Source organism: Natator depressus, chromosome 5 (assembly GCF_965152275.1).
Source record: "Natator depressus isolate rNatDep1 chromosome 5, rNatDep2.hap1, whole genome shotgun sequence".
Classification (NCBI taxonomy): Eukaryota; Metazoa; Chordata; order Testudines; family Cheloniidae; genus Natator; species Natator depressus.
In genome coordinates this window covers 127,047,948-127,068,368 of record NC_134238.1, presented here as the reverse complement: position 1 = coordinate 127,068,368, position 20,421 = coordinate 127,047,948, and the positions used below count along the sequence as shown (strand labels likewise).

At 45.3% G+C, this 20,421-nt stretch overlaps 1 protein-coding gene across 4 annotated transcripts in view; it reads right to left on the bottom strand.

Moving 5' to 3' along the window:
* PIGG (phosphatidylinositol glycan anchor biosynthesis class G (EMM blood group)) overlaps window positions 1-19,689 on the bottom strand; it is a 166,713-nt gene extending 147,024 nt beyond the window's left edge. For all 4 annotated transcript variants that reach the window (XM_074953613.1, XM_074953614.1, XM_074953616.1 and 1 more), the window contains exons 1-3: window positions 19,451-19,689; window positions 15,805-16,010; window positions 652-861 (exon numbers count right to left, since the gene is read on the bottom strand). In XM_074953613.1, coding sequence (XP_074809714.1) covers window positions 652-861; window positions 15,805-16,010; window positions 19,451-19,610 — 576 coding nt within the window. In that variant the 5' untranslated portion in view covers window positions 19,611-19,689. The remainder of the gene's footprint in view (window positions 1-651; window positions 862-15,804; window positions 16,011-19,450) is intronic.
* Window positions 19,690-20,421: the final 732 nt, after the last annotated feature.

Below are 20,421 nucleotides of genomic sequence, written 5' to 3'. Positions count from 1 at the left end.
TTAAGCACCCAAAGCTGAAACATGGGTAGCCTTTCCAGGACTGCCCTTCATCACTCCTACACCACTACACAGCCATGTTAGAGCACATGGCAATCTAGACAAAACTGGATATTTTTGATAGCTACATGATCAGAGATCCTAGCTGTACTAATACAACTTTTATTTTTGGTTTGTATTATGGGAATGGTGAGTGGACTGAAAACATGTACAGCTTTGTTTAAAAATCCACAAAATGATCTAGTCTCCCACCACTACAAAGTTTTGTGGGTAAACCACATGAATATTAAAGAGGAGTTATTCACAGACCTCCTGCACATTAATGGACAAACGAAATGGCACATGCTTAATCTTTTCCAATTAATTAGGCCTGGAATAGCTGTTTTTTAAAAATGAGCATGCAGCTATATTAAGGGTTTTCTATTGCTCCCCCATTATTATCGTATCCAAGGACCTTCCACATGAAATTCATGGGAACAGCAAAATCCCTAGTTTCATACTGTGAATACTTTTTTTAAAATAGGGTATATCAATCCAGTTTTCAATTAGTAGCCAATGTCTTGCATACTCCAAAACATGGCCAATGTTTTTTGAGAAGAAAGTATTCACTAAAGGTTTGAAAAATGTGTGTGCTCATATGTAAAAGCTTCTTACCTCAGTATAATCTGACACAAAAAATGATGTTGTTCCATCATATTCCACAAAATGCTTTGGAAACAGTTTAACCCAAGTGTCATCACCATAAAAGACTATTCTTTTCCCAGCTTTTTTTGCCTGCCATATCAGGTTGTCTTCCAAGAGTGCTGGAGAATTAAGGTTCATGATAACATCAATGAAGCCAGGTATGCTACCAGTCATCAAAGCCTAGATAAATAAAGTAAAGTAAACAGCAGAAGCTAAGGAAGTATTTGACACTTGTGTGAAAAATGATGAGGTAAAATTAACAGTCGCCTGGCGGGGGGGGGTGGGAGGGGGAGAGAGAATCAGGCTTACAATGTCAAAGCCTAATAAATGAATTAACCCACAAATTGCCATACTAGAGTCCAGTATCCTGTCTCTCACTGTAGTCACTGGAGCTATACTGAAAAATGCTCATTCAGGGCAAACCGCAAAGAATAGGGCAAACGATCCCCACAATTAGTGGTTTAATCTATAATTAGGTTTCACCAAGCTAATGACCAAACAGCTTCATGCTCTCCTGGTTACCAAGAAGCCGAAACACAGTTCACTTTAAGCAATCCAGCCTTTGGCTCCCACCTAGACAGCCAAGTCTAATATAGTGAGGGTTAAACTTTATTCACCATATGTAAAGTTCTACCAGCCCCAGGAGACCCAGACGCATTACCCATCAGGTCAATGAATATTTCAGAACTTACTGCCAATCCTTATCAACTAAATCTAAGATTTATTAATAACGAAAAGAAAAAAAAAGTTTCTATGGCTAAAGATCATTATACATACAGATACGAGTAAAGTCCTTAGGTCAGTTTCATAGCAGAGATGGTGAGGCTGCTGATCTGTAAAAATCCTTTTGGAATCAGTTTAAAAGGTTATAGTCCAATAGGCAGTCCATATGCAGAGTTTGTTCAAATTCTTCCACGAAAATTGCAGGGTTAATCCAGAGCAGACTAGAGCCCTCAGTTTTACAGGTTTAGACTTTCCCTGTCAAAGTTTAAGCAGATCCAAGACAGCAAGGTTCAGGCCTGAAACTTCCTTTATAGCTTGAAGCTCAGTGGATAAGCCTCTTGGCAGCAAATGATTACAGCAGGCCTTCCTTGATGAAGAACAGGTAATGTACACTGTTGCTCTAAAGCTAATCTTTGTTTCCTAGGCATACACTGGTAACTAGTTGCATTCATTAGCATAAGGCAATTAATCATTCAAACAATTCACAGGTAGTTTTACTATGCAGAATCACAAATTTCAAAGAGAAATTAAGGCAATATTACACCACAAGTCTCATCTAAATGAGATCCCTTTTGATCTCCGAATCAACAGAATACAGTAATGCAACATTATAGGCAGGAACAGAAATCTAGCACCCACAAGCTAATTAGACCACATTGTTAAACTTTTAACAAGATATCGGTAAACACAGACAAATACAAGAAGTATCTACTTTTAATCCTCTAACAATACAGACCTACATACCTAGGACTCTAGTCTAGATAACAGGGCCCTGTTATCTATTTACAAGCAATGGCCCCGTTTACCATTTCAATACTCTTCTAATATGTCCTCCTAAGGGTTACTTTCAGGTCAACCAGCCTACCGGTTCCTTAACCGCTGGTTCAGCATCACAACAAACTGCCACACCAGAGGGCATCTAGTCCTGTACCCTGTCTCTGACATTAGCCAGTGCTAATTGGTTTACATGAAGGTACAAGAAATCCCATAATGGATCATTTTCCCATAGGGGAAAGCCCAGGCAGTAGTTGCGTTTAAGCCCACACGGACACAGCCCATAGTAAAAGCTTCTACACTTATATTATGTAAGGATAAAAAATTTACAATCCATAACAACGTAATTTTAAATAAATCCTGCTAAGCTCTTGGCCTCAATTAGGGACAGGTATATGCACATACTGTGCTCTGAGTAGCAACAAAAAAGATTCCTGATTTAACCAATTTTGTGGAACCTTACCAAATGTTAAGGATGACTCAACTAAAAACAAAAGTTCTCAAAAGAGGGAACAAAATTTAGGAATAAGAGAAGGGTGTATTAATCATGGATGGCAAGAGTTTCTAAAGAACAGCCTAAAAATAAATATTTGAGCGGGCACAGATGTTTTCAAACATCAGCCCATAGACAGCTGCCAAAAAAATTTGCAAAATGAGAAAGTTTCAGCCCAAGGAGGCAGAAGCCTTCTTGTTTTCATGGAAGTAAGTGTTTACAGAGATAAAGTATTGTTTATGCCTCTGCTGGTCTAAAAATATCAGACTGTTAGCCAAAGCAGAGAAAAGTACAGCCCTCACCAAGGACTCCAATATAGGTACAGAAGACTATTTATGTACTGAATTATTTGATTGCATTTATTTTTCCATTCTGAGAACAGAAATAATGGTGTACAATTGACAATGCATGTTTGGCTAAGAAGCTGCTGTATCTTGCAATGTTGTTTTCTTTAGGTTTGCATCTTTTATAAAGCTATGGTTATCTGGGCAGAAGCAGTGGGATTCTTTGATGTTAAGTGTACTCAAACTTTGTATCTGAGATGAAATAATTTAAGACAGCCTCCAGGTTTGTGTACAAATAACATGAAACAGGAGGGAAAAATTCAAGTGATTAAGAGTTTTACTATGAATGAAATTCTAGGATCCTACCATTTTCTTTATATTACATTCTATAATATTGTTGGTTAGTTTTGCAGACTTACTGGTCTGCTGAGCTCAGCAACACCAAACAACTTATTCTCTGCAAATTTCCATTTTAGAGCAGAAAGTGTAGGCAAAGCAATTTGGTTACCAAAATTCAAATTATCTAACCTAAAAATGAATAATCACTATGCAGTTGAAATGGAACAAGTTTGAGACCCAGCTAGAATATACTGATGCTTAATCCACCCGTACAGGCTTCAGATCCAGATAACAGATGCTGCTATGGTCATCACCAGTCCCAAAAAGAGAGCCACGCAGCCCTGGATTTCTGTTACCTTAATCATCATTGAACAACATCACATTGCTTCTTTGAGAAGAGATATGGTCATATTGTAATCCAAATTGTGTTCGCAACCATGACCGGAGTTCCAGGGGAGCCAACTGATGTCACTCAATTAGGGTGAACTGCAAAGAATGGGGAAGACAATCTCCAAAGCTGGTGGATATTCCAATATTTAGATTTACCAAGCCAGCACAAAACAGCTTCTATAATACCTCACTGGTTACCAAGAAGCCAACAACACAGTCCCTTAAAGTAACCCAGCCTTAGGCATCCACCCAGACACCCAAGTCAAATAGGATAAGGATTTCTGAAAATCTTATTCATCACACAAAAACGTTCTACCAATCCCAAAGGATCGGACACATTACCTCCCAGGTTAATGAATATTTCAGATTTTACCCAAACACATGCTGACAGCCAATTCTTATTAACTAAACTAAAATTTATTAAAAAAAAAGAAAAGAGAGACTACTGGTTAAAGATCGATATACATACAGACAGGAGTACAGTTCTTGAGATTAGATTCATAGTGGAGATGGTGAGCTTTGTAGCTGCAAAGAGTTATTTCAGAAATAGTCCATAGGTTATAGTCCTATGTTCACATTCAGGGTGATTCAAGATTAGGACTGGAGATCTCAATCTTGGTCTTAAGCTTCCCCTGCATGAAGCATCAAGCAGATCTGAGATAAAAAGGATTGGGACCCAAGGCATCTTTATACATTTTCAGGCTTTCTTGTGACAGCTTGGAGTCCTTAGGCGAACAATAGGCACTCATGGGGACTTCGAAGAGGACCCATTTCCTAAGCATCGCCGATAATTATCTACACAGATTAACATAAGGCAATTGCCCGCTTTCCAACAGTCTCAGGTGATTTGCTATACATTTCAAAGAGAGACTAACAGAGCGATATCCTAGATTCACAATTTAAATATTAATATTCCCTTTTGATCTCTGAATCAATAGCTATAGTGACAGACAAAAATGTCTGTTTACATGGCTAACATTTAACAAGAAATAAGCACATACATACAATTAGTATCCCCTCCAGTTCTCTAACAATACAGGTTGCATTTCAAAGTTCTAGCTTATCTAACATGGCGTGGCCTAATTACCATTCACACTCTTTTCTAACATCTTTAATGGTTGTCTCTGGATCAGTTAGCCTGCAAGCTGCTTAACCCTTTCTGGCTATGCATCACAGCAACAAAGCCACTCACACTGTCTGCAAAGCTTTTATGGAAGCCAAGGCTATCGCACTCAAGAAGCTTCAGCCAGGAACAACATCACCTCCTTATATAAACATTTGCACAACCTTACTGATGAGAAAGGTCATTCATTCAGAGTTTGTAGCAATGATGTTACAGACTGCTGGCTTGTAAAGTCTTTGATAACTTCTAAAAGATGGGAAGGTCCTCAGATCATAATCAATATGCTCTTTTCAGTTGTAAATCCACAGTCCAGAGCACGAAACAGACAAGATGGAGATATTTCCAGGGTCTTTCATAGCCTTTGCCATGTGGATGGTGTGACGTTACACCCCATATTCTTATGGAAATATGCTTATGATATGAATATGGCATAACAGATATATTTTATGCAAGATGGGTCTTGTAAGGGGTCATTGGAAAGGTTATAATTTACTGAATGTGATTATCCAATTTGTATGCATGTATCATTTCTGTATCTAAAGTTACGAATATTGACTAGATAACAATTACAATTGGGTGTGTACTTGGGGAACTTCCCCTCCCCACAAGGCAACAGGCCATCAGCCTTGATGGGCAATTAGGAAGAAACAATAAGACTTTGAAGATACTAATCTCTCTCCTTCCTGAGAGGCGTCCTGGGACATAGCTGTGACACTACTAGGTCAGGTGATCCTGTCACCTAGTACTAAACACCATCTTGGACTTCTAGTAATTTTCCACTAAAAGAGGAGGGAGGTCAAGACTGGGAAACAAAAGATTCCCGCCTTATATAAATCTTATTTAAGGCTGGGGAGTAAGGTAAACAGGACTCTTCTCCATTGCCTTCCTGCCCAAGAAAACAGACTGAGCTGTGGGAAAGGCAAGGGCTGACTTCAGATTGAGACAGAGGAGTCTAGTCTGTAAAGAGAAATACCTGGAACTCTAAGCTATAGAAACTCTGCAACTTCCTAAAACAACATTTAGGATAAGAAATTACTTCTTGAAACTAGTCTCTAAGATCTTAAGCTTAGTATACGTGTTTTGTTTTATTTGCTTGGTAATCTGCTTTGTTCTGTTTGCTATCCCTTATAATCACTTAATCTGCCTTTTATAGTTAATAAACTTGTATTTGTTTATTATTAAACCCAGTTTGTGCAATTTATAACTCGGGGGTGGGGGTGAGAAGTTGTGCATACCTTCCTCCAGATTGAGAGAGGGGGCAAATTTATGAGCTTACATTGTATAGATTTCTCTACAGCGCAAGACTTTATTATTTTAGGTGTACTTTCCAGAGTGGAGCTGCATTTGTGTGCTGGGCCATTTCCTAGCTGAGTCTTCTCATGGAGAACTGCTTGCAGCCTCTGAGATTCTACAGCTGGTGCATCCCTACCTGAGTGTGTGTGCTGCCAGCAGCCAGAGAGCTTAATTCAGCAAAACTAGTGGAGCAGGCAGATTCAGTGAAATCCCAGGACATCAGGTGGCATCCCAGAAAGGGGGACTAACCCATCACAGATGGAAATTTACTGACCCAAACAAAGCTCACAGTTTCAGTTTGTGGGAAACTATTGGCACAAGATGAAGTCCAGGGTCACATGAGCAAGTCACATTCCCTTACATGGCTTGCTGACTCACAGGTGCAGCCATTACCCATATTCTGGCTGGGGCATCCACAGAAAGGCTCACCAGGCAGGATGAGTTTCTTCTATGGCCCATTGTGAGAGTCAATTGCCTTTGAAGGGCCATCAACACAAAGCTGTCTGGCTTCAATGTAAATTTTACCTGGTGGGTGTTACTCCACAAACAAACATCTGGGATGCAGATATATATAGCCAATATTCATAACTTCAGATACAGTGATACATGGATTTAAGCAGGATAAATCACCTTTAGCAAATCATAACTTTTCCATTGACACCTTACATCAGGGTGAGCAAACTACGGCCTGAGGGACAGATCTGGCCTGAAAGCCATTTTAAGCCGGCCCACGAGCTCCCACTGGGGAGTGGGGTCTGGGTCTTCCCCCGCTCTGGCGCTCCAACCAGGGCACAGGGTCAGGGGCTGCACCACGTGGCTCCCGGAAGCCAGGGCATGGCCCTACTCTGGCTCCTACACGCTCCTGCTCTATGCGCTCCAATGGCCATGCTCTAGTGGCCCCCTCCAGCACTCCAGTGGGAGCTGCAGGGGCGGTGCCTGCGGACGAGGCAGAGTGCAGAGCAGCCTGGCTGCACCTCCACATAGGAGCCAGAGAAGGGACATCCTGCTGCTTCCGGGAGCCGCTTGAGGTAAGCACCGCTCGGAGCCTGCACCCCGAGCCTCTCCCCATGCCCCAGACCCCTGCTCCAGCCCTGATCCCTCTCCTGCCCTCCAAATTCCTTGATCCCAGCCCAGAACACTCTCCTTCACCCCAAACCCCTCATCTCCAGCCCCACCCCAGAGCCTGCACCCCTTCCCACACCCCTACCCCAGCCCTGATCCCCCTCCGAACCCCTCAGTCCCAACCCAGAGGGTCCTCCTACATCTCAAACTCCTCATCCTCAGCCCCACCACGGAGCCCACACCCCCAACCAGAGCTCTCACCCCCTCCTGCACCCCAACCCCAATTTTGTGAGCATTCATGGCCCGCCATACAATTTCTATTCCTAGATCTAGCCCTCGGGCCAAAAAGTTTGCCCACCCCTGCCTTACATGATGTACTTTGTACAAAAGTTTTGCTGAAATTGTCTAACAGTGGCAATTATCAATGATACATATGGTCATATTTCAATCATACACCATCACAATCCATAAAGAAGCTTAATAGAAATAGGGCAGCAGGAATCTGGGCCAGCTGTTCTTTTGTGGCTCCAAATGCCATCCAATGTTATCCAGGGACCAGAGTCAGTCCTGCCCAACAGCAAAAAGGCATTATTTTACTGCTGTGGAAAGATTGTTTTAACTATTACGGCATTAACTCTTCTATCCATCGCTGCGAAAGTTTTTACTTTGGTCTCGTTGGCCCAAGTTGCTGATATATTAAGAAGCAAGAGAAGACGACAACAAGCTGGCTTTACTCTTGGCTGTTCCATGATGGAACAAATTTCACACCATGACAGCTTGTTGAGAAAAGAAGAGAATTCAAGCACCCCATTCACACTGTATTTGTGGATATCAAGGCAGAGTTTGACTCTGACAGAGAATCACTCTGGCTGACCTTTAAACTCGCAGGCCTCTCTGACAAGTATTGAAGAACATTCCATCTCTTATATGACAACTCCTCAGGCTGTGTTCTTGTAAATGAGAAAAAAATCGCCTTCTTGCAAATTAGGTCAGATGTTCAACAAGGATACGTCACTGCCCCGGAACTCTTCAATGCCATCATAGACTATGAGCTTGACCACACACTAAGTAAATGTCATTCAGGCATACGTGTTAGGATATAGATATTCAGGCCTGTCTGCAAAAGCCTGTACTTTAAGAATTTAGGGGTATTCTTATCACTTGGCTAGTTCTAGAGGTATAAAAGAAAGAATCAAAATCACTGTCTGCTGGTGTAAGAGCCTTCTCTTACTGTGACTGTTTGAGGCCCTGTTCTTAGGCTAAGGCCTTTGGCTAAGCAGCAGAGGCAGCCATAAGCCAGGAAGCGAACAGTCACATCCTCACATTCCAAACTAGTCACATTGAAAGAAGGTGCTATTGGGCTGTTAGGAATACAATCCTGTCCTGATAGTGCCTATCACCTCCAGAGAAAGGGAAGTGCCTAGAAAATGTAAAAGGAAACTTAGTTTGATAGCATCCTGTCTGGCAAGAACTCACTTATCAATAGCTGGGATGTGAAATCCTCACTTCTGTATTGTTTTGTCATTATAGTTCCCACTTTGCTATTGTTTGTCTGTATAATCTCTGTCTGGTTCTGTGATTGCTTCTGTCTGCTGTATAATTAATTTTGCTGGGTGTAATCTAATTAAGGTGGTGGGATATAATTGGTTAGCTAATCATGTTACAATGTGTTAGGATTGGTTAGTTAAATTTCAGTAGAATGATTGGTTAAGGTATAGCTAAGATTACTACTATATAAATTAGGGGCAAACAGGAAGTAAGTTGGGATTCGAAAATAAGGAAAAAGGAACTTGTATTTAAGCTTGCTGGAAGTTCACCCCAATAAACATCGAATTGTTTGCACCTTCGGACTTCGGGTATTGTTGCTCTCTGTTCATGCGAGAAGGACCAGGGAAGTGGGAGAGTGAAGGAATAAGCTCTCTAACAATACGCATTGTTAGGTGACTGAAGAGCCCCGAAACAGGCCACACCCTGAGACACTCCTGTTTCCCTGTGGTGAGGCACCTTCATCCTATCTTTTTAGTATGTGTTTCAGGTTTTCCAGCAGTAGGGGGAGCCATGATTGGGGCATGTCTGGACATGCGGTGTATATTCCTGTCATAGGGCGCATGCATTGCCAACGTATATACACAAGTGTGTTAAAAGCTTCTCTGTGGGGTGTGGTGAAGTGGTGACAGACTCTAGACAGAGAAACAGATTCATCTGACCACAGCTCGTACGCCTCGCCACACCACCTGGCAGGAAGTGAGATTTTACTTACTCACTATAATTGTAGCCTAAGATTGTGTATTTAGGTCCTATTGTAGTTTTCAACAAATTATTAAAGCCACCTTGTCTCTCTCGAACTTGACTGAATTGCTCTGGAGGAAGGGCCGTTCGTAACAGCCTAAAATACAAGAACCTCACCGACACAAATTTTGGCAACAACACAGCATTAGTTGTTGAATCAGTGGACAAGCTGATTGCAGTATCTAAACCCCTAGAAAGTTCACTTGCAAAAGTCGGCCTGAAAATTAATTGGGGCAAAAACAAAATTATTCTAGCTGGCAACTTTGAACAGGCTGTGGGCTCTAGCATTTAGTGGATGACCACCGAGTACAGATTGTCAGCAATTTCACCTATCTGGGCTCTGTTTTGGATAACATGGGCAGCAAAAGAACTTGAAACTTACACTGCAAAAGCATTGTCAGTAATGGGACACTTCATGAAGAACGTCTTGCAAACCAAACATCTTGATCAGTAGAGAAAAGATGCTGAGGATATACAATGCTTTGGTGGTCTGAATCCTGACCTATGGGACTGAAACATGGCCCCTCACTGTTTAGATTGAAGAGATATTGGACACCACTCAAATGAACCAACTCTGAGTGACTGAAAACATAAAATGGTTCAAATTCAAGCCAAATGAAGAGAACCATCTTCTAACTAATTAGGTCCCGCTCTCTCAAACGGTCGCCCAATGCTCTCTAAGGTAGTATGGTCAATTTCTCCGAATGCCCACAAATCTTCCCCATTAGAATCATCTTTGACTTGAATCAAATGAAAGCAGGATGGAAAAGATATACAAATGTATCCCCAGAAGACCTAAAATATGATGGTTGGACAGCAACAGACACCTGTCCCTAGCAGGCATTCTACCTTGTAATACACCAGGTTTGGTTCAGGACAGAACAAAATGGGGGCCTGTAATGCATTCTGTGGCATCTATGCTGCATAGACAGCATGAGAACTATCTAGCTAGCTATGCAACTAGAAGGGATGCAAGCTTTTTCATTTTTTAATTAAACATTTGATTCTAGAGAAGAAGACAGACCCTAATTCCACAACTGCCATGGAATTTTAAGAACAAGGAATTTCAACAACCCAGCTGGGAAAGAAACTTGAGAAGTTGTTCCCTCCTCCAGTAATATTTATTCTGTTTAATTTTAACTTTTGTTCTTTGAAACAAAGCTTCTATACAGCAAACATTCCAATCATGCAACCAAAGTATTGGAGAGACATTTTAAAGTCATATTATTCAAAAAAATAATCTTGGTTTCAAAAGACAGTTATGGTTCCTAAGTGACTATAGAGTAGTTTCTTACCAGATTATTTACATAATCTAAGCACTAAGAGCAAAGAAATGAATAGTTAAGTACATAAAGCTTACACGACTCACAAACACATTTTTATCTAATACAAAGAAATGCTTGAACTCTGACTTAAAGATTTCAACATCTTGATTTCAGCATCTTTTAACAGATACTGTTCGGACAATATATTTAAACGATTACATTTTTCATGAAATACTCACAATTGCTGTTTGAGACTAATGTACCTGGAGTTTAACAGCAGTGAGTATGACTGTGAGCCTGGGTGCCCCTCAATACCAACTGGCAGATGGCACACCATACTATAACTCACATCAGGCCTGACACACATTGCCACAACACATGGTGGTCATAATCTGTATTTAAAAGGTGTCACGCGAAGGATCATATGCAACCTGGTAACATGCTGGTCCCAAAAATCACTATGTGGTATAGTTACAAAGTGTATAGAAACAGTTTGAGATGTGCGCTGGAAATAGATTTCTAAAATGTGTTTGGCAGGAAGCACATAAGACCAGCCTGCCCTAGACCAAGGAATGTGCACTTATCTAATCAGTGTAATCACAGGCAGAGGACAATGCATGCACATTTATATATAAAGGTAAACAAAGCCATCAAGCTAAACAAGCAGGGGAGAAGACTGCTTAACAATCACACCATGGGACCGAATCTGCACCCAAGGAAATCTTCATGGCTCTTTAAACAGAGACAACCTAACTAATATAAGCGGGAACAAAGACATTTTAGTTATCCATCACGGAAGTGACTCAGGGTTCAGTGCCCTGTGAGCATATGAAAGCCAGATCCTATTGGCCTGGAAGGAAAGAATAGCAGGAAACTGATCCAGACTTTAAAGTGAGAAGGAACCATCATGATCATCTAGTCTGACATCTTGCACATCGCAGGCCAGAGAACCTTACCCACCCACTCCTGTAATAGACCCTTAACCTCTGGCTGAGTTCCTAAAGTCCTCAAATCTTGGTTTAAAGACTTGAAGTTACAGAGAATCCACCATTTATTCTAGTTCAAATCAGCAAGTGACCCATGTCCCAAGTTGTAGAGGAAGGCAAAAAACCCCAGAGTCTCTGCCAGTCTGACCTGGGGGAGAATCTGACTCTAAATATGGTGATCAGTTAGACCCTGAGCATCTGGGCCAGACACCTGGGAAAGAATTTTCAGATGCAAGTCAGAGCCCTCCCCATCCAGTGTCCCATCTCCGAAGGTTGGAGATATTTTCTAAAAGTCATCACGGACAATACCATCCCCTCCAGTCTTGAAACAAGTTAGATTTTTTTGCCTCCACTACCCTTGGAAGACTGTTCCAGAACTTCACTCCTCTGCTGCCTAGAAACCTGCATCTAATTTAAAGCCTAAACTTGTTGATGGCCAGTTTATAGTTATTTGTACCAGTGCCAACATTGGCCCTTAAATAATTGCTCTCTTTCCCTGGTATTTATCCCTCTTTATTTATCGACACCAATCATATCTCCCCCTCAGCCTTCGTTTTGTTAGACTAAACAAGCCAAGCTTCTTAAGTCTCCTGCAATAATGTAGGTTCCCCATTCCTCCGATCATCCTAGTAGTCCCTCTCTGCACGTGTTCCAGTTAGAATTCATCTTTCTTAAACATGGGAAACGAGAATTGCACCCATAATTCCACATGAGGTCTCACCAGCACCTTGTATGTCGTTAATATCATTTCCTTATCTCTACTGGCAATACCTCATCTGATGCATCCGAGGATTACATTAGCCTTTTTCATAGCCGCATCACATTGGCAGCTCAGAGTTATTCTGTGATCAACCAATACACCCAGGTCTTTCTCCTCTGTTGCTTCCAACTGATATCTCCCCAGCTTACAGCAAAAATTCTTGTTAGTCCCTAAATGCATGACTTTGCACTATTAAGTTTCATCCCCTTTCTATTACTCCAAGAGGACTTTCTGACCTCCAGAAGGGAGCATTCCATGCTGAACCATCCCTTCAAATCCTTGTAAGCTTTTTGCTTTCTCTTGGTAACTTGTCTGACATGCTTATTCATCCAATTTGATCTGCAACCCTTCCCTACAATTTTTTATCTATCCCCTTGCTTGGGATGCAGGCTCCAGATAGTTTCTGCAACTTTGACTTAAAGTAATTCCAAGCCTGCTCCACATTCAGATCTTTGAGTTCTTCAGTTCAGTCCACTTCCCTAAGTAATTCCCTTAATTTTTTTAAGTTGCCCTTTTGAAATCAAGGACCCCAGTTACTGACCTATTTTGTTTATCCTTAGCTGAACCTGAACTAACTCATGATCACTCCAATCAAGGTTGTCCTCTACAACCAGTTCTTCTGTGAGGTCCTTGCTACTTACCAAAACAAAATTACCTCTTTTTGATTTGGTGAAGAATCTGTCAGCTATCACATCCAGGAATATCTGGGCCCTACCATTCTTAGTACTGCTTGTCCTCCATTCTCCATAATCACACAATTCCCAGAAGTATTTATTTCATTAAAAATATTAAAAAGGTCTCTATCCATTTCAGATCCTGGGAGTCTGAAGCAGACCTCAAGTAATATAGGTTAGAAATCTGTTTACACAAAGATAGTGACTAAAACTTAATTTCAGCAAGTTACCAGAAAATGTGTTTTATTTTGTTTTACTTGTAACCACATTTGTTTCTTTTATTCTTACTTATCACTTAAATCTCTGTTCTTTGTTAATAAGCTTATTCTGGTTTTATTATAAAAAAATCTCAGTGTCATATATTAAAGTGAATTTTAAGTCTTCAACTAAACTAGTAAGCTGCCGAGCACTCTCTTTGGAGGCAGCAAACTTAATTTCTAAGAGCGTCCAGTGAAAGGGACTGGACGCTGCAGAGAGATGATGTCTCTGGGAAACTTGTGAATTGGAGTTCTTTGATTGTTACCTGCAAGGAAAGATTTGGCCTGGCAAGGTAGAAGGAGTGGCATGTCAAAGCAGCAGCAAATGGTCTCTCCTGCTGAAGTTGATTGGGGGTAATGCAGTAGCTTACAGTTCTGGGTACCTTAAGCAGAACACCACAGAGACATTGGAGAGCTAATATTTAGTTGTAATAGATTTCATGCCTACAATAGGGCTGAAGTTTCAATGACTCACTGTAACTTACATTTAAACAGAAACCACAACTCCCTAGCACACAACCTTCTGTCCCCAAGATAATCAGGGAATTCTCTCAGACTACTTGACGAGTCACACTGAATCTGATCTTCAAAGTTGGAGTGAACACTGGGGACCGAGCACTCTGCTCTCCTGGTCCAACAAACCCTCTCAGCCAGGTAAAGATCAGAGGCTTCTCTATCCCCAACTATCTTAGATATTTTCAGATCATCACAGGAAAGTATATCACCCAACTATAAGACCACTGGGCAACAAGCTGGTAGAGTAATACAATCACCGTGCATCAAAAACTGTCAGTGGCTTAACCCCAAATCAGCTCCAATGATCACCTTGGCGTGGTTCACCACAAGATTAAATCAGTTGAAGTACACAAATACACCCGTGTCCACAATCCGATCAGAATGCACCCACAAGCAACACAGACTTTTTGCAAAACTATGCTGCCACAGTAAAGAACATTACTTCTAGTCCATAAAAACCATAAAATCATGGATGGCAGAACAATTTTGTCCAGTGAACTAACCAATTGCTGGACCCAAGCGCTGACTACTGCAAAGAGCTCTCAACCTATTCTACAGAAAAGATCAACTAAATCTGAAAGAAACTCACCAAGGCTGACCTTCCTAAACTAGACCATCTCTCTGCTACTTCTGATGGAGTTTGGACCTGTCATGTACAATGAAACCCCAGAATCTGAAAAACATTCAAGTCACCACTCCTGCCGAACAGAGCTAGTGTCTCCCATCACACCCTCTCTGGTGAAAGCCAGCAAGGAAACACTGTGTCCTGTGCTGGGAAAAATAATTAATACCTCTTTCAGAGGAGCAAACCTCTCCAACTATTGCCCAAATTCAGCCTCCCTTTCCTAGCAAGAAACACTGAAGCTCCAGAAAAACAAGACATCTTCAGGCATCCTGGATGCTGAAGAATCTTTGCTTCAGACCAGGACACAGCGCAGATGATCCTAGCACTGCTAATGATTGTCTCCTCTTTGCAATGGGTACTGGCCATTTATCAATGCTCATACTAACTCCCTCCACAGCCTCAGACAATCATAGAAAAGTGCTGCTCGCTCATTTATTGAGTATATTGGAAGTCAACTATCCAGTGTGTTACAATCACTTCAATTATTCTTTCCCTCAGGACCCAGACAGCAGTGATAGGAGCAGTAGCCTATCTCCAAAAGTAGATACCTGGGGGGGCAAGAGAGAGATCTAACCTGCCTCTCCCCATTTTTAATATCTATGAGTAATGATTTCAAGAAATGGTGAGGTACCACAGACTCTGCTGCTAACAGCATGTCAAAAACAACAAACTATATCTCAGTTTCCAAAGACAACCCATGCCATCACAAGAATGTAACCATACCTAGATCAGCATCTGAATGAACTGATGCCAAGAAGGCTACACTCTTCATAGTGATCCACCATCCTGCACCTTTGGGCCTAAAATTCTGGTTCTACAGCTCCAAAGCTATAGGCCCTTCCTAAAGCTAAAGAAAAAGCTCTCCTAACTATCAATGAGAGAGGAAACCTCTTTCTTAATACCTTAGAAAGAGTATGAGAGTAATATACTCAAGCAGTGCCCTATCCTGCTTCCACTGAAATCAATGACAGAAGAGCTCGCATTAAAATCAGTAGGAGTAGGACTGGCCCCCCAACACTCAAAAATAAACTTCAAACTTTACAAATAGAAAGGAGAATCCCTCCAGAGCACCAATCCTCCTCTTCAGCCTATAAAGGGTAGAACTACAGTCATTCAAGTATCGCTGTAAGCGATGGAAAGATAACCTCCTTTCCATTCTCAACTCCTGTAACACTAGAGCAAGGAGAACAAGGTGTCATGTTAACTTGAATCCCTGGCTGGGTAGGACACAATGAGACTTGGGAGTAACCACCAAAATGGGACTGCTTACCTTAATTCGAGGCATGGTGACAGTGGGTGGCTTTGCTTCAGCAATGAAACTGTGGCATGTTCCTTTTTCAACAAGTTCTGTAGTGTAGGGCATGAACTGTTTACCCTTTGATCCAAACACGAAATCATCTCTCAAAGCATCTATCAACACAATGACCACTTTTTTGAAAAGAGGTGATGGAATCTTGGTCCAATTAGAAGTCACTCCTAAAATAAAAGTAAACATAAAATGTGTAGAGCATCAATGCAAGTTAAGAGTCCACAACAAAAATGATCAGCACTTCTCAAACTTCACATAAGACTTCTGCAATAGTTATAATTGCCAATGACAGCAATTTAAAGTTAGAAAGTCAGCCCACATTTTCAAGATTTGAAATTCCAGCCTAGTACCAGTATTTGACTGTGCATGTTCTGGTTTTCATTGTAAACAAGACAGGACCATACTGTTTTTAGGTCGCCTGCAGCTGGAACCTATGTCTATCCATATCCACCTTGGCTTCACGAAATCAAAAGATTCAGTCCACGCGGTCTTTAGTCTGACTTAGGTCCCAATAATGCACTGACCTGCAGTGGTGCCCATCATTGTGGGGAAGTGCTAGATGTAGTGAATAGAAATGGGGTAAAACGGCTTGTGAGCCCTCAAGTAGCTACCACTGCATTTTATGTTTTAGAAGCCAGCTAGTAGTTTTTACATACAACTTCCTTGTATGTTGCGTATATTTAGAAAATATGGTTATCTGGAATCCCATTGTGCCTGTGCTTTTATATATTGTTATGTAAAGAACAAAATAAATAGGGATTCAACTGAAACAAGTACTAATCATACGGTCTTACTCTTCACAGCCAGGGACAACGTAACAAAAGCAGTCAAGATTCACAGAAGCAAAAAGCTGTAGCAGCAGCCCCACTTCCACCTCCTTGTGGGGAGCTAGCGGTCCAGTCCCATTCCAGAGAGGCAGAGGGAGGAGGTGGGCATCCTATCCCCTGGGGAATAGGGGGGTTGGTGGGCTAAGGTGGCGGGGCGGGGGGGGGGGGTCTCATTGATGGCTGGCCCAGAGCAGCCATTAGAGCCCAGCTTGCTCCATGCTCAGCTGTGGCCCAGGCTACCACTGCTACTTCTTGTCCAGCTGATAGGGAGACAAAGGACCGATCAAATTAAACTTTATTTTCTTTCCTCTGCCAATGCCTCAGCTCCTGCTGGCTTTATTCTTTCTCATGAATCATAAAACCAAATACACCAAAAACACCCCAAACACTTGGGATCCTGGATCTTATTTTCCAGCTTCCAGCCCAAAGCAAGCTTTTAAAGCCAAATTCTAACCACCTGTAAAAGGATTTAATAATGGAATTGCTGTCAAGCTGTTAATTAGAACAATATGAATAGAGCTGTTATAATAAAAGGTACGGGGACCATAGCAAACATAGGGAGCCTGTGATGGAAAGGAATTAATGTCTCAAATGAACATGGGTGAGTGTGATCCATGTACAAAAATAGTGCATGGAGCGAGGGCAGGCTCTCCATGTGCACATGCTAATGATGCACCTAAGGATTTTCTTGCTTTCAATAATTAGATCTGGCAAGGTTTGTCAAGAAGGAAAAGTGAGCAAGGGTCCAGCAAGGCAGGGAATGGGGGCACAGTTACCTGGGCTGGGGATTGGGAAGTGGGACAGGGGCTGGTTACCTGGGCCAAGCAGGGGTAGGCGGAGTGGAAGAGGAACTGACTACCTAGGCAAGGCCAGGAGGAAAAAGAAGGCGGTTGGGGGGAACCAGTCACCTGGACTGGACCAGACCAGGGAAAGAAGAAAGGGGGGAATGGGCTGCTTACCTAGACAGGATAGGGGAAGGAGTGAACAGGGAAGACAGTGGCAGGCAGAGGAGAGGATTATACCTAGGTAGGGGTGATTACCTGAGCCAGGCAGGGGAAGGAGGGACCAAGGGTTACCCAGGCCAAGCGGGAGATGGGGAAGGGGAGGGAGGTCCAGGTTACTTAGGCTAGCTGGGGGAAGGGGCAGGCCGGATACCCAAGCCAGATGGAGAATGGGCCAGCAAATTACCTGACCCAGGCCAGGGAAGGAGAGGACAGTGGGGGCGGGTTACCCAGGCCAGGCCAGGTCGGCGATTTGGGGGGGAGAAAAGAGTTACCTGGGCCCGGCAGAGGAAGGAGAGGACAGTGGGGACTGGTTACCTGGACAGGGCCGGGGGCAGTAACCGGGCCAGGCAGGGGAAGAAGAGGGCGGAGAGTGGGGGGACCGTTATCCGGGCTGAGCCGGATGGGAGGGAGGAAAAGAGTTACCTGGCCAAATAGGGGAAGAAGAGAACAGTGGGGGTGGGGGGGGTTACCTGGGTTGGGCGGGGGACGGAGAAGGCTGGGGTCAGTTAGCCGAGCTGGAAGCAATTACCCAGGCCGGGGCTGGGGGCAGTGGGTTACCTGGGCCAGGTGGTGGCGGTTACCCGGGATTGGGGGGGGGGGGGTATCTGGGCCGGGCGGAGGACAGAGAGGACGGTGGGAGCTGGGGTCGGTTAGCCGAGCTGGAAACAATTACCCGGGCCGGTGGGTTACCTGGGCCAGGTGGTGGCAGTTACCCGGGATTGGGGGGGGAGGGGGGTACCTGGGCCAGGCGGAGGACAGAGAGGACGGTGGGGACTGGGGTCGGTTAGCCAAGCTGGAAACGATTACCCGGGCCGGGGCTGGGGGCGGTGGGTTACCTGAGTCAGGTGGTGGCGGTTACCCGGGATGGGGGGGGGGGGGGAGAGAGACGGTACGGACAGTGGGGGCTGGGGTCAGTTAGCCAAGCTGGAAGCGATTGCCCAGGCCGGGACTGGGGGCAGTGGGTTACCTGGGCCAGGTGGTGGCGGTTACCCGGGATGGGGGGGGGGGGTTACCTGGACTGGGCGGGCAATGGAGGGGGCGGTTACCCGGGATGAGGGGGGTACCTTGGCCGGGCGGGGGACGGAGGGGGCTGGGGTCAGTTAGCCGAGCTGGAAGCGATTGCCCAGGCTGGGGCTGGGGGTTACCTGGGCCAGGTGGTGGGGGTTACCCGGGATGGGGGGGGCTGGTACCTGGGCCAGGCGGGGGACGGAGGGGGCTGGGGCGGTTAGCTGGGATGGGGGGGTACCTGGGCCGGGCGGGGGACGGAGGGGGCGGTGGGGGGTACCTGGGCCGGGCGGGGGACAGAGGGGGCGGTGGGGGGTACCTGGGCCGGGCGGGGGACAGAGGGGGCGGTGGGGGGTACCTGGGCCGGGCGGGGGACAGAGGGGGCTGGGGCGGTTAGCCGGGATGGGGGGGTACCTGGGCCGGGCGGGGGACGGAAGGGGCGGTGGGGGCTGAGGCGGTTACCCGGGATGGGGGGGGTACCTGGGCCGGGCGGGGGACGGAGGGGGCGGTGGGGGCTGAGGCAGTTACCCGGGATGGGGGGGGGGTACCTGGGCCGGGCGGGGGACGGAGGGGGCGGTGGGGGCTGAGGCAGTTACCCGGGATGGGGGGGGGGTACCTGGGCCGGGCGGGGGAAGGAGGGGGCTGAGGCGGTTACCCGGGATGGGGGGGGGGGGGTGGAACCTGGGCCGGGCCGGGGACGGAGGGGACTGAGGCGGTTAGCCGGGATGGGGGGGGGGGAGGACCTGGGCCGGGCGGGGGACGGAGGGTTACCTGCGCCGGGCTGGGGCGGCTCAGCGGGCGGGACCCCGCGGGCCTCTCTCCGGGGCAGGGATCTCACGGGCACCGGGAAGAAGCCCCGGAGGAACAGCCCCACCCCGAGCGCCTGCACCAGGAGGCAGCCGGCGGCGAAGACCCCCGAGCGCAGCCGCATCCTCGAGCTAGGGGGTGGCCCCAGTGCAACAACAGCGCTCCGAGCCCGTCCGGCTCAGGGGCAGGGGGTGGAACACCGCCCTATCAGCGGCCCAGGCTCTGCTCAGCCAGCGCTGCGATTGGCTAGTGACTAACCAACCGGCACCCTCCGCCTGCAAAACAAACCAAACCTCAGCGCTAAACCGGCCCGAGCCCGGAAGAGCAGCTCAGAAAACTACAACTCCCAGAAGCCCCTTCCACAGCCCCCTGCTCTATGGAGCGGCGCAGGGATCAAGCCGCGTTGCCCCCTCCCCGCAATCTTGCCCAGCGGTCTTGTAGGGACTGGGAGGAGTCACTGGTGTTGCCTCCTGGTCCATGAGCGGCTGCATGGCCAAAGTCACTGGCCATGGGTGTGACTATCTAGGCTAAGGCCTGCACAGCCTGGGCCTAGGGCTAGTCAGCTGCATGTGCCTTTGGGGCATGGTTGGTGCCTGGCCCATCAGGAAGTCCTGCCACTTGCCCAGCATTTGTTAGTTAACAGTGGCAAGCGAAGGAGAGGGATGTGCTGGGCATGCAGCAGAAAGGGGCAAGTGAGGGTGGGGAAAAGGAGCAAGAGCAGAGAAATCTGGGCAAAGCTGAGTCTGGTCAAGCGAGAGCTCATCTGCTCTCCAGACGGGAAGGAAGGTAGCAGCACCCAGTTTCCTGGACACTACCTGGGCTGTAGAGAATGGAATTAGGAAAGAAGAGGCTAGAAGTAATAGCCAGCAGTTAGCCCACCACACTGGAATCTTCTTTCAAAGTGTGCTTAATGCGAATTGAATTAGTTTTCTGTA